General features: G+C 34.7%; 1 protein-coding gene across 2 annotated transcripts in view; it reads right to left on the bottom strand.

Annotated features, from left to right (window-relative positions):
- The window catches only part of LOC136834442 (uncharacterized), a 99859-nt gene that overhangs the window by 70479 nt on the left and 14185 nt on the right, over positions 1-15195 (bottom strand). For both annotated transcript variants that reach the window (XM_067097040.1, XM_067097041.1), the window contains exon 2: positions 955-1132. In XM_067097040.1, coding sequence (XP_066953141.1) covers positions 955-1132 — 178 coding nt within the window. The remainder of the gene's footprint in view (positions 1-954; positions 1133-15195) is intronic.

Below are 15195 nucleotides of genomic sequence, written 5' to 3'. Positions count from 1 at the left end.
TTACCCATGTGTTGAGTCTCTGTCATAACAAGACAGCCATCTTGAATCACTGACCCGTCAAACACATTACAGCGATGTAATTTCACGCATGCACCATTTTTATTATTTGCACAAGGTTTTGATCATTGTTAGGGAATCATTTTCAATTTACTTCAAATTTTTACAAATCACTTAATCAGGGACAAGAACACACACCCTTATTATTATGGGGCTTAAAGCATAGTCATTCTTCAGCTGGAAGGCAATATTGATCATTGCCATTTTGCTCACTGTAAAGCAAGAGGGAAATTATAGCATCTTCATTAGCTCTGCTATTATCTTTTATTACTCATTCTAAAATGCATTTTGTTATTTCATTCGAGAGAGATTTTTTTATCCTTAAGTTATTCTTTGTTACCTATTATTGTCAGGAGCATGTATCATTAAACTTAGTATATGAGATAATTAAAAATACCACCTTTACCTTTACAATAATCGAGTCATTTGAATTAGCAACCCTTAATTTCATGTGTCAGATATTAATCTCAGGAATCACATCATTTATAAAACCACTGTCACCGTGAGAGTAGAGGGGTTGTTAGGGAGAAGAAAGAGGGAGAGAGAGAGTAGAGGGGATGTTAAAGAGGGGAAAGATGGAAAAAGTGAAAGAGAGAGAGAGAGAGAGAGAGAGAGAGAGAGAGAGAGAGAGAGAGAGAGAAAGTTTATGGGTTGTCATTCAGAGTTATCCTGGGCAGCGCCAGGTTATATGAGATAATAAGTTGTGTTAGATTCTGTGGGTGGTATGAATTTCTGTCGAATTCACGTTCTGTGCCTTGAATTGATATCAGACCATGTCGACGATAATAACTGATTTGCTAGTTATTAACACTTATGTAAAAGTGGGTGTATTCCAAACTCAGCCTAATCAAAACCAGTGCCCATTCAGTCGTTTTATGTTTATAATAAAAAACTCACTAAAGTGAATGTTGTAGGGGTAACACTCCAGTATATCCTGGGCCTTTCCCTTTTCCAACTGCTGCGTCATGTGTCTATCACCTACGAGTCCCTGTTGCTGAAGAAGACACCGTCGGTATCTCTGCTCTTCCCGCACAAATAAAGATCCCTCGGCGCTGGACACCATCACGCCGCTCACCTGTAATTGGAAACAAAACTCATTTCTACAGAAAAATCATAGTAAATCTGAAGTGTATCCAGTGCATAAATATGTACAAGACCATTAAAAACAAAAGTATACATACAAACACACACACACACACACACACACACACACACATATATATATATATATATATATATATATATATATATATATATATATATATGTGTGTGTGTGTGTGTGTGTGTATATATATATATATATATATATATATATATATATATATATATATATATATATATATAAATAAATGAATGTTTGTGTATTTGTTTAGCTTCTGTAGAAATTCAAACCACTTGGCAGACCCAGACAAAACTTTACACAAGGTCTCTGTGTCACCCCAGAAAGGTTTTTAACTCAAAGACATCATTGGCCTAGGCCTATACCAATTGTCTCTCACATGGAAATATATTTTTACATTTTTATTGTATGATTTGGGCTTATAACAGCCTACAAATAGCGTTGAAAGGTCTAACAGTGAAATGAATAATGCCTATACATAATTTATTCATATTCTGATCAGTGTCTGAGATGCATCCCAGGTGAAATACAGCAGCAAACTGTCATTAAATTAGTGCCAACCTGTCCACACGTGCAATTAGCTGTCAGTCGGTCGGAAGATTTTTAGGTAATACCATAATTTCATCCGTTATGGTGAGTGGACTGTCTCCACCCACAAACTGCTGTCTACATGTAAGCTTTAATGGCAGTATTGATGAACTGACAGAAGAAATGACAGGTAAGCTTGATTGTGAATACACGGCCTTAGGCTTTTGAACTCTATAATAGTGAATGGGTATGTTAGGAGAGAGTGAGAAAGAGAGTGAGGGGAGAAGGAGAGAGAGAAGAGCAGGTTTTAGGGAGGAGAAAGCAGAAGAGAGGGAGAGCTAGTTTACTGAATGTCATTCAGAGTTTTTCTGGGCAGCACTTGGTTGGTCAGCTAGAATATATATCTAAAAATCTATCTATCTATCTATCTACACACACACACACACACACACACACACACACATATATATATATATATATATATATATATATATATATATATATATATATATACATACATATATAGGCAAATTGGAGTATCCATTTATTATGACGCCGACGTTTCGTATCTCTTGATACGTCTTCCAGGCTGAAAAAGCGATGAACTTAAACAGTAATTGTGTATGCTGTAAACACATTATATACTTAACACCATGTTAAAGGACAATTAAAAAGAAAAAAAGGACATCCTTAAAAACACTTGAAAGATATTTAAAAAAGTATTTAAAAAGGAACAGAACAGCAGAAGAAGGCCAGGGCCAATACAAAAAAAAACAAAAAAAAAAAACAAAAGACACCTACCCACACCGGTAGTGTAAAGCAAAGTGGCACAGACAAGCAATGCAAGGTGGGGAGAGAGGTGGGGGGGGGGAGTATAAACAAAGAGGTTACAGCAGGCACGTTAAGCAATGAACAGCTGATGGAAGTTGATTGGTGATTAAGGGCAGGGACAGTTAATTTAATCGTAATGGATTCAAGTGTGGTTAATTCTTCTATGTATCGGGTTCTCCCCACAATATTAAAATCCTTATCATCTACATGTGTCTTACAAATTTTGCTGTGATTCCTTACATTGGACTGCTCGGGATTGGATAATCGACAGCCTGTTCTAAAACTAACTCCTTGATGAGAGGAGATTCGGACTTTTAGCAGCCTCCTGGTACAACCAATGTAAGTGCCAAGATCACATCTAAGACAATTATATTTATAAAATCACACCGGAAGTAAACAAGGGGCTAACCCTGTCCTTGACATGGAAAAGAGATGCAATGGTTCGTGGGTTTATTGGGATTAACTTATGACTGAGAGCGGGTAACTGTCCGTTGAACAGCCTGATACATTTTTTCCGAAATCTACTGTCATGTAAAAAAGGAAATCTTGCATTCTATATTTAATTTTTCCAAGCACACCCTATCAAAGAGAGAAGAGTTTCTATTATCATTTGGACCGGACTTTGGTCTCCCGAACTAGCGACCAAACTACCAACAGTTCTTTCTGAGACTTCCTTTCTGTAACAATGTAGAATTTTTGAGGTCGCAATTTTCAGCCGTTGCCCACAATACCTTCAACAATCTTAAACATAGATGGGCCCTTTTCTTTACCAAAAAAGACCACGATATTCTTAGAGACCTAGCAAAAGACGAAAATATGATAATCACTCGTCCAGACAAGGGCAAAGACACAGTAATTCTTGATAGGTCCAGCTACAAACAGAAACTGAATGACATTTTATGTGACACGTCGAAATTTACTAAAGTTGGCGAACCTGACCTTTACAACATTACCAAACCAGAAGACAAAATTAACAGATTCCTTAGAACACTTAAACACAACAAAACAATGGATGACAATACTTATCAAGACCTCCTGGTGACTGGATCTACATACGGAGTTATGTATGGACTGCCCAAAATACACAAGGACGGAATTCCCCTTAGACCCATTCTTTCCTCCAATACTTTCAGCTATAAAATAGCCAAGTTCCTTGTCCCATTGCTTCAGCCCCTTACCAATAATAAATACACTTTGACTAATTCGACCACCTTCAAAGACGAAGTCATTAAGCAAGACGCAGATTTGTTCATGGTTAGTTTTGACGTAGAATCGCTGTTCACAAATGTTCCTGTAGCTGAGACCATAGACATCATTTTAAAGAAGTTATTTCCTACTGATAATTCCTATTTTAATCAATTTAGCAAAACTCAGTTTAAATCACTTTTAGAATTGGCTGTGCTGGACACGGCCTTCATTTTTAATGGTAGTTTTTAAATAAATGGAGGGGATGGCAATGGGCAGTCCTTTGGGACCAACCTGTGCCAACATCTTTATGAACTCCCTGGAGGAGCTAGCTATAGATGAATGTCCTTCCGATTTCCGTCCACTCTTTTATAAACGTTGCGTTGATGATACATTTGCCCTTTTTAGATTTGACTACCATGCTGACGCATTTTTGGAACATTTAAATGCGCAGCACCAGAACACTAAATTTACCATTGAGACTGAAACCCATAATTCTCTCCCCTTCCTGGACATAAAGGTAACTAAGGATGGAACTGGCTTCCATACAGGTATTTATAGGAAGAACACTTTTACTGGCCTTGGAACGAATTTTTAAAGCTCATGTTTTTACAATTTTAAAATGAATTCCTTGACCACTCTCCTTCATAGAGCCATTAATCTGACCTCAAGTTGATCCGCATTTCATGCTGAGGTGATTATCCTCAATGATTATTTTAAGAATAATTACTGCTCATCAGTGATTGTCCAAAGAGCTCTCAACAAACTGCTTAATTTGAAACTTAACCCTCCACCTTTAGTCCATAGTGCCCCCAAATTATGTTTGTATGCAAGATTTCCTTTTTTTACATGACAATAGATTTCGGAAAAAATGTATCAGGCTACTCAACGGAAAATTAGCCACTCTCAGTCATAAGTTAATCCCAATAAACCCACGAACCATTGCATCTCTTTTCTAGGTCAAGGACAAGGTTAGCCCCTTGTTTACTTCCGGTGTGATTTATAAATATAATGGTCTTAGATGTGGTCTTGGCACTTACATTGGTTGTACCAGGAGGCTGCTAAAAGTCCGAATCTCCTCTCATCAAGGAGTTAGTTTTAGAACAGGCTGTCGATTATCCAATCCCGAGCAGTCCAATGTAAGGAATCACAGCAAAATTTGTAAGACACATGTAGATGATAAGGATTTTAGTATTGTGGGGAGAACCCGATACGTGGAAGAGTTAACCACACTTGATTCCATTATGATTAAATTAACTGTCCATGCCCTTAATCACCAATCAACTTCCACCCAGCTGTTCATCGCTTAACTACCTGCTGTAACTTCTTTGTTTATACTCCCCCCCCCTTCTCTCCCCTCCTTGCATTGCTTGTCTGTGCCACTTTGCTTTACACCACCGGTGTGGGTAGGTGTCTTTTGTTTTTTGTTTTTTTTTTTTGTATTGGCCCTGGCCTTCTTCTGCTGTTCTATTCCTTTTTAAATACTTTTTTAAATATCTTTCAAGTGTTTTTAAGGATGTCCTTTTTTTCTTTTTAATTGTCCTTTAACTTGGTGTTAAGTATATAATGTGTTTACAGCATACACAATTACTGTTTAAGTTCATCGCTTCTTCAGCCTGGAAGATGTATCAAGAGATACGAAACGTCGGCGTCATAATAAATGGATAAAGAAGAAAGAACGCCTTTCTGTTACTCCAGTTTGCCTGTTGTCTAAGTCTCAGCTCCTGTCTTCATTATATATATATATATATATATATATATATATATATATATATATATATATATATATATATATATATATATATATATATATATATATATATATATATATATATATATATATATATATATATATATATATATATAAGACAAAAGTACCTAGCATCTCAATTATTTCACTTTTTATATATATATATATATATATATATATATATATATATATATATATATATATATATTTATTATATAAAAACAAAGTTACAGAATTGAAATGCTAAGTACTTTCGTCTTATTAGCAAGACATGGCTGTGACTTTGTTTGCATAATGTCATGTTTTTACCTTTTTCATGATTTAAAATCAAACACACTCACACACACTCATACATATATGTACATATATATATATAATATATATATATATATATATATATATATATATATATATATATTATATATGCCATATATATATATATATATGTATATATATATATATATATATATATATATATATATATATATATATATATATATATATATATATATATATATATATATATATATATATATATATATATATATATATATATATATATATATATATATATATATATATATATATATATATATATATACACATATATATATATATATATATATATATATATATATATATATATATATATATATATATATATATATATATATATATATATATATATATATATACTCGATCCCAGGGTCCAAGTGAGAGTCAAAAGTGCCAATTTTACAAGCACTTTATAAAATTTACAATAGGTGTGTGGGTACTAATGCACAAGTTAGTTAGTTATAAATGATTTGTTTAACCAGACCTCTGAACTCTTTTAGGGTTCTTCTCTTGCTGGGAAAAAAAGGGGGGAAAGAGTACATAAAAAATTAAGTAGTTAAATAAATAAATATATAATAAAACAAGGAAAAAAGGAGAAAAAAGAAAAGGAAAAAAAGAAAAGGAAAGAAAGGAAAGGGGGGAATAAAATAATCATGAGAAAAAAAATGGAGGGAAAAAAAGGGGGAAAATTATATTTTACTTATCAATTTAATTTTGTTTAAGAAGAGAATGATTTTATTAATTGAAAAGTTATTACCTTCTGCTAGAATAGCCTTTATTGATTTATTTTGTAAATAAGCATTTCTTTCATGATGCCATCTGGGACAGTCAATCAAGATATGTTTGATTGTTATTGGGATGTTACATCTTTCACAAGTTATTGGGTTTGTGTGCGGAGTTGGCATCAGATGACCATGTGTGAGTCTGGAGTGTCCTATTCTGAGTCTTGTTAAAATAATCTCATTAATTCTTTGCTTTTGGGTAGAAGAATGCCACTTTTTAACTTCGTTCTTAATTTGTTTTAGTTTGTTTTTAGGGGGTATATTTGTCCAATCATTTTGCCAATCCCTATAAATTAAGGGTTTGACTGATGCTAGCCAGTCTGATATGGGCTAATGCACAAGTATATATATATATATATATATATATATATATATATATATATATATATATATATATATATATATATATATATATATATATATATATATATATATATATATATATATATATATATATATATATATATATATATATATATATATATATATGTATGTATAAATGAATGTTCGTATGTTTGGATTCTATAGAAATCCAAACTGCTTGACAGAAGCAGAGAAAATCTGGAACTCGGCCCCTTTGTGACCCCAGGAAGGTTTATACATCAAAATCAAATCCATACCTCGTGACAGACAAAAAACACAGACAAAACAAATTTTCATTTTTACCTGTTCCACCACCTTTTCCTTCAGTGCTTTATGGGTCAATTCTAATTTTTCACCTGATGCTCCACCTTTTTTCTTCCAGGCACTATCAGACATATGAGTAACCTACAACAATAAGTCCAAATCCCATATAGCATCGATTTTTCATGAGAATTTAAGCGAATTTTGATCATAATTTAATAATATAATTGTTTATTATGTCAATAAATCAATTGAAAACCTACAGGGCCTAAAATTTGAGGAACCCGACGAAGTTCCAGCTTCCCTGCCACCACTACTGAAAGGAATTGTTGCCATATATCACTACCAGTGTAAACCTAACCGTTATTATTTTTTTGAATATAAATCGACTTATTCTATAAATATATTGTTAAAAAGTCTTAAATTTAGTATACAATATCCCATAACAGAGTTGGCATAGCAAAATGCTTTAAAAGTGCAAATTATTCGCGATGGTGGGTAACGAAAAAACACAGCAAAATATCAATAAAACGTTATTTCACTTATAGAAACCATTTAATTTACGTGAATTTTGATCATAATTTATGATACCACTGCATGTTCGTTTTTTGGAAGAGTTACAAGAAAGACAAAACAAAAGGAACACACTTGGTAGGGGCATATTTGTTCGAAATCAATAAAGTTGGATATTACGATAAACACAGTTGGATTTCCTAAACTTTTGCTGGCCCAACTTGACGTGCAAGATGCACGATGATGCTTTTATCCGTTCCAATGCGAATTTCCTCATTGACTGCTTCGTGACCTTACGATGGCGTATTTTGTTATGAAGTCGGTCGTTTTCCCAACTAAAACCGGGTGGAAGAGGTCGACTGGGATATTGTCTGCAATGAGTCTCTCTCTCTCTCTCTCTCTCTCTCTCTCTCTCTCTCTCTCTCTCTCTCTCTCATCCGTCACTTACACAGACACCTGGCAACTACAACAACCCAAGGGAATGGTTTTGTTACGTCATCACCAAATGGCTACCATTCATTTCGAACCTGTACAGTAAGGAAAAGTATTGCTGTCATTTAGGAAAATAAAATGATTGTTTATAGTTATAGATTAGTATGATATATTTTCGTTTCCATCTTTTATCAACGTGTATTTATTCAAAACAATAAATAACCATTTGCCTTACATTATCCACGGGTGCTAATTGTCCGGGTCTACCGATTCGTGTAACTTTATACTTACTGTACTGTAATGCTACGTTAATGAATCGATGTGGTTGTTAAGATAATGAGTTGTAATTTATTATGTTACGTTAAAAACGTCCCCTAAAGTATATGTGTCACTAGTTGAAAGTGTTTTGCCACTTTTTAGTTGTCGATAAAAGAAAATTATTGTGACGGCTTTGTCTGTCCGTCCGCACTTTATTCTGCCCGCACTTTTCTGTCCGTCATCAGATCTGAAAAACTACTGAGGCTAGAGGGCTGCAAATTGGTATGTTGATCATCCACCCTCCAATCATCAAACATACCAAATTGCAGCCCTCAAGCCTAAGTAGTTTTTATTTTATTTAATGTTAAAGTTAGCCATAATCGTGCCTCTGGCAATAGTATAGGATAGGCCACCAGCGGGCCGTGGTTAAAGTTTCATGGACCGCAGCTCATACAGCATTTTCCCGTGACCACCGAAAGATAGATCTGTTTTCGGTGGCCTTGATTATACGCTGTAGTGGTTGTACAGAAAACTCGATTGCGCCGGAGAAACTTCGACGTATTTTTTACTTGTTTTTTCTTAACATGATGAGGGCCTGGAAGAACAATACACTTAATAATAGTAAAGAAGTAAAGTCAAAATTTTTGTTATAAAAAAAAACCCGTATATTCTCGTACAATATTAATGAATGTGTTTAAATTAGAACGTGGGGGTTGGTTGAAGGTGAAGATTGCTTTCATTATAGTTACACCTATCATAAAAAGGCAGGACATTGACCAAGGCCTATCGTCTGTATCACATGGAAATATTATTTTAAATTTGTATGATATGATTTGGATTATAACGGCCTACATATAGCGTTGAAGGGTTTACAATGAAATTAGGCCTATAAATGATAAGGGCGTTTGAGACCCTTCCCAGACGAAATCCAGTGGCAAACTGTCACGATATCGTTGCTTAGGTAATTCCATCAGTTCATCCATTCTGAAGTAAGTATAGCTTAGTTTTACCAGACCACTGAGCTGATTATATATATCCTAGAATTAAAACACGTACCATCGGTCTTGTCTGGTTAACAGGAAATTGACAGATATCTATCTATTGTCCAGCAGTCAACCCAGGGACTTGCCATATTCGATGGATTATACTTCTTCTTCTTCTTTTAACGTGCTTTTTTCCCATTTTTGTATGGGGTAAGCACGATGCCTTCTTTTGAAGGACTTTTGATTTGGCTTTGGGGTAGACCTGTAGTCTCGATCGGCTGCCCTGCCTGACATCGCTTAGACCCCGGTAGCGTATGTTTCATGTATCATACCCGACCCAACGCCCTTTCTTCCCAGCAGCGAGAAGTTGTTGCGCGGGTAGGGCGAGAGTTCGAGACGTGTGAGATGTTTGTTATGTTTTTAGAAGGTGTTGTAGTGGCTTTGTTTTGTGTGTGTATTTAGTCTGTAACACCCATTTGCTTTTTAAGCAAACCTATCCGTTGATTACATATATAATCCCGGGATGTCTACACGGATAGCAAAGTGTCTGCCTCTCTGATCAGTCGGCTGCAGATTTGAACCCGCGCCACAGACCTCTACGAAGTCCGAAGCTGCTGCTGTAACCGACTGAGCCATCGAGGCTCCTTCGATGGATTATACCAGGGGTTCTTAACCTTTCGATGATTCCACACCCCCAATGGATTGTCCAATATGGTCCCATACCCCCTTCACTTGACTGTCGAAATAACATTCTACCCAAGTATAAATTAATACATTAAATAAAATAAATACCAGTACCCAGAGATCGAGTCCCATAGCCCCAGCATTTGGTTCCCATACCCCCAAGGGGTACGGATACCGCCGGTCAAGAACCCCATCATTATACCATAGTTTGTGAGTAAAGTCGAAAAGAATATCACCCAGGACCTTCAAATCTTGAAGTAAGAATGACCAGTTACTGATCTGAAACCAGTTAATTTTGCCCTCAAAACTGAATCACTAAATGAAATTCCCTAATTTCACTTCAAACATGAGAAATCTGTAGTTAGGATCTACTGATTACTTTTTACCAGATCCGTTTGTGATTTTTATTAACCACAATGCCCTCTTAACTTCTTGATTTCTTCATACTTTAGAAACAATTCACTAATAAGCCTGGATCCAAATGAAAAAAAAATAAAGATGTTCTGATTCCCGGCCGGGATTCGGACTCGCGTCCGGGATATCAGAACGAGGTATTGATAATTACCTGGCCACAAAGAAAGGTAGAAGTCTATTCCCGCTCATATGCACTTATATCTGTCGAATTCACATCATAGCCAAGTATTTAATCGTTTACTGCTGCTTAGGCTGGCATAGATATGCACGTAGAATCTACTGGTCGCTTTTTACCTGAAATGTGAACGTCAGCATTTTGTGGAAACACTAAAATTTGTTGCAAGTGGATGTTTCCGTCTGATGTGGACGCATGAAGTTATTTCTGATCATTTTTGTTTATTTCCAGGAACTTTTGACGAGAGGTTAGCATCAGATTTTGAACTCTTCATTATTTTAGGAAATAACAACTTTTGCCCCAGAAGTTTTACCTTTTTGGTTTTCTGTACAAGAAAACTGTTGAGCCGGCTTTGTCTGTCCGTCGGCCCTCAGATCTTAAAAACTACTGAGGCTAGAGGGCTGTAAATTGCTATGTTGATCATCCACCCTCCAACCATCAAAATTGCAGCTCTCCAGCCTCAGTAGTTTTTATTTTATTTAATGTTAAAGAGAGCCATGATCGTGCATCTGGCAACGATATAGGAAAAGGACACAGCCGGGCCGTGCATAAAGTTTCATGGGCCGCGGCTCATACAGCATTATACCGAGACCACCGAAAGATAGATCTATTTTCGGTGGCCTTGATTATACGCTACAGAAAACTCGATTGATCCAAAGAACTTCGGCGCATTTTTTACTTGTTGTTGGGGTGCGGAAATCTTGCTTTGTTTCTCTTTTCCAGGTCTTCACAGGTCTATTTTATTTATTTTTTTTTTACATTTGGATGTGTTCGAGTAACAAACGAGGCTTAATTTGACTTTGGATCCGGTGTATAAGCTCAGAGGGCGTAATGTTTCAAATTTGAGTTTCAAAACTCAAGGAAAGATAACACTCTCTTCGTAATTACAAGGATTCGCACAACATTTTTTGAGATTTGTATTAATAGAATATATATATATATATATATATATATATATATATATATATATATATATATATATATATATATATATATATATATATATATATATATATATATATATATATACACACACACATACATACATATAGATATTTATATGTATAACTGAATCACGAAAATATGGAACGTGATGAATATATAAATAAAGATAAAATCACGAAGGAAGCAGGAAACACGAGTGCTGCTGGAGGCCTTTCGACACTAGTAAAGGACTAGTGTCGAAAAGCCTCGCAGCACTCCAATGTTTCCGTTTCCTTCAGAATGATTTTATCTTTATTTATATATATATACATATATATATATATATATATATATATATATATATATATATATATATATATATATATATATATATATATATATATATATATATATATATATATATATATATAGGTTCCAAGACCAGCCGCGATAACTGAAATTCCGCGAAGTACAAACAGCATATTTATTTATTTAATGAAGTAGCGACCTTGTATTTATTTTATTATTTACTGTATACATATATATTAAAAGGCTTTATAAACCCTCCCCACACTCTTATAAACCTTTCCCACACTATTAGCCTTTCCCATAGTGTTATAAACACTTCCTATGCACTGAAACACTGTATTACTATTTTGATCTGTTATCACCGTAATGTGCATAAAAAAAAAAAAGATCGTCCCATATTTGTAATGTTTACGTTCTGAGAATCAGCTGACTGAAGCTGCTCACTACTACCGAAAGAATTAGGAAAATAATTTTTTAGTTGCTAAAAGAAACAAATTTATCAATGAAATTATTTTTAATTTTGTACATAAAAGTTTATGATACAGTAATTCATATTTCATTGAGAGAGGGAGAGAGAGAGAGAGAGAACTGGTGTGTACTACAGCTTCGGACGAGACTAAGTCTTGACTTGACAAGCTGGGGATGAGAGAGTATACAGTATCCTTGAGTTGCTTACGTATGAAATTCGGATTTTAATTATTTTTACAGTGATTAAAGATGAAACATCAACAGTGATAAGATATTCTCTTGTGTACTGTTATATGTGTGATAATCATAGATTCAACTACTAAACTTGTACTGAAGCACAGTTCAGTAAATCAGAGAAAGAAAAAAATGTGGCATCATGCACCTACAGTAAAAGCACTTACAGGTGTCGGGACAATGGTTTTTATACTTATACAGTGTTACAATAATAATAGATCAATATTGTTTATTCTGCAAGTGAAATAAAGTTTTCTTGAAATTTTGCTGTTTTTTTTTTCATTAAAAGATATGCATCCTGAGAGAGAGAGAGAGAGAGAGAGAGAGAGAGAGAGAGAGAGAGAGAGAGAGAGAGAGAGAGAGAGAGAGAGAGAGAGGTTGAACTGGGGTGCTGATGTACATACATTGGTAAGCTGTTTTGTGATTTTGTGGGATTTTAATTTAGCATTCTATATATTTTATGCTGTTTACATTTTAATATTAATATTCAAAAATTAGTAAATCATTTTTGTTATCAAAAAATGTATTTAGTCATGAAAATAAAAGTTTTATGCTAGAAAATGCTTATTTTACCACAAAAAATACAAATAATAAATACCGCAAAATCCAGCGATACAGCGAAAAATCCACGATACAAATTTAGATGTATAAAATTTAAAAATCCGCGATGCAGTGAGACCGTGATGAGTGAACTGCGATATGGCGAGGGATAACTGTATAGGCATCACTTTCCAGATGTTTTTTTTTTTTCTTTGTTAGGAGTTACAAGTGCAAATATGTGTTTTTTTGCAATTTTACGCTTGTTTTGTTGTTCTTAGACTAGGAATTACTATTTGTTATTAATATTTTAATGGATTTAATGAGAAATTTTGGGTGTTCATATATCGCAATTTTTCTCCAGAAAATCCGCGCTATATTTTCCATTAATATATATTAAAAACTCCGCGAAGTCGTGAATTTGCGATAATCGAATAGCGAAGTAGCGAGGGGTCACTGTATATGTACTGTATATATTTATATATGTGTATATATATATATATATATATATATATATATATATATATATATATATATATATATATAATATATATATATATATATACATAGATAAATTGTACTGATTAAAGACAAACGTCTAATCACAATTTAATCTCATATTCTTGAGTCTCTTACCTCATTTCTGTAGTTCTCTGACTTTAGGCTTGAAATTTTCTGGTAATGTTTCAGATACTGAGAGTCCTTCTGAAACTTGACACACTGTTGATTTAATCTGTTCAAAGCCAACAAAGTTGGAAGTTAATCTCCTTTTATTGCCTTTCCAAAGCAATGCCACAACATACTGTTTGTCAATTTCAGAATAGGTTACAGTACTCTCAAAGTTCTCTAATACTTCCCATTCCTGTTCCGTTATCTCACTGCAGTCATTGCCTTAAATGATCTAAACTCCATAAAGTTTCAAGATCTTCCCTTGGATTATTTAAATGAGTAGCCCCTTCAGCCACAGTTATGTCGTCGGTTTCCACTGGCAGTTTTAAGATGGAAACATGAGTCTTCTTGGTGGGAAGAGAACTACAGGTTCCAGTTACTACGTAACCAAATATGGTTGGTTGGAAGAGAACTACAGGTTCCGGTTAATATGGTTGGTAGCAATGCTAAATCTTCAAATTTTCTTAACCCTGCATGCAGAATGTTGTACACATTGTCAACCCTTATTAATAATTCTATGGGTGATTGTTTCTCTACAGGTAGATCAAAATCTTTATATTTATTAATCTACCCCAGTGAGGTGCAGCGATGTTCACCATTTCATACTCCTTAACTGGTGTAGAAGTTAAGTAACCTCTCAATGATATATTTTCAACTCCCCTTCTCTTATAGTGGAGTCCCTCAAGAGCAGATTTCTTTATAAATGATCTCTCAGCATAGGTGTCCAACAACCAGCTCTTTCGCACAGTGCAACCATTTTTACCCTATAGGGTTATTGTGGCTGTAGGTAAGATAGACTTCCTAATCCTCTTATTTCCCTGTCCTGTATTTGTCAGAGAGAGTGTTCTAGCTTGCACCACACCTACCTTAGACTTATTTGGTTGGTTTTGATTACATTTTTGCACTATGATGTCTAACAGTGCAGCAGTTGTTACAACCTTGCCTGTCACAGTCGGAACTGAAATGTTTATTGGATGCACATATGAAACAGAGGCCAAGAGTTCTAAGCCGTCCTATCTTTCCTCCTCTGGTTACTTAGGATTTACAGTGTGTCCATACATGATTGCCTCTGCAAAGTGCACATCCTCTAACCTGGTTTACCTTGACTTAGTCCGTATTTTCTTTAAGCCTTACCGATGTTTTTTTTTTTTCTCTCACAGATTGCAAAAGCAGATACTGTTGTTAATGTATTAGCTTTTGCTGGTTCAGTCTGTGGAAAAGCCCTCAAATTGTGTATTTCTTCTTCAAGATATATTATTTAAAGGTGTAAAATTTAAGCCAATCTTCTCCATACCTTCGTTTTATTACTTCACTCAATTCTTCTTTGGAGGGGTGGTAGAGCTTTCGACTGGCATGCTGTTGGCCCAGCGTTCGACTCTCCG

The sequence above is a fragment of the Macrobrachium rosenbergii genome, chromosome 53 (assembly GCF_040412425.1).
Source record: "Macrobrachium rosenbergii isolate ZJJX-2024 chromosome 53, ASM4041242v1, whole genome shotgun sequence".
Classification (NCBI taxonomy): Eukaryota; Metazoa; Arthropoda; class Malacostraca; order Decapoda; family Palaemonidae; genus Macrobrachium; species Macrobrachium rosenbergii.
This window is presented reverse-complemented; position numbering and strand designations above follow the sequence as displayed.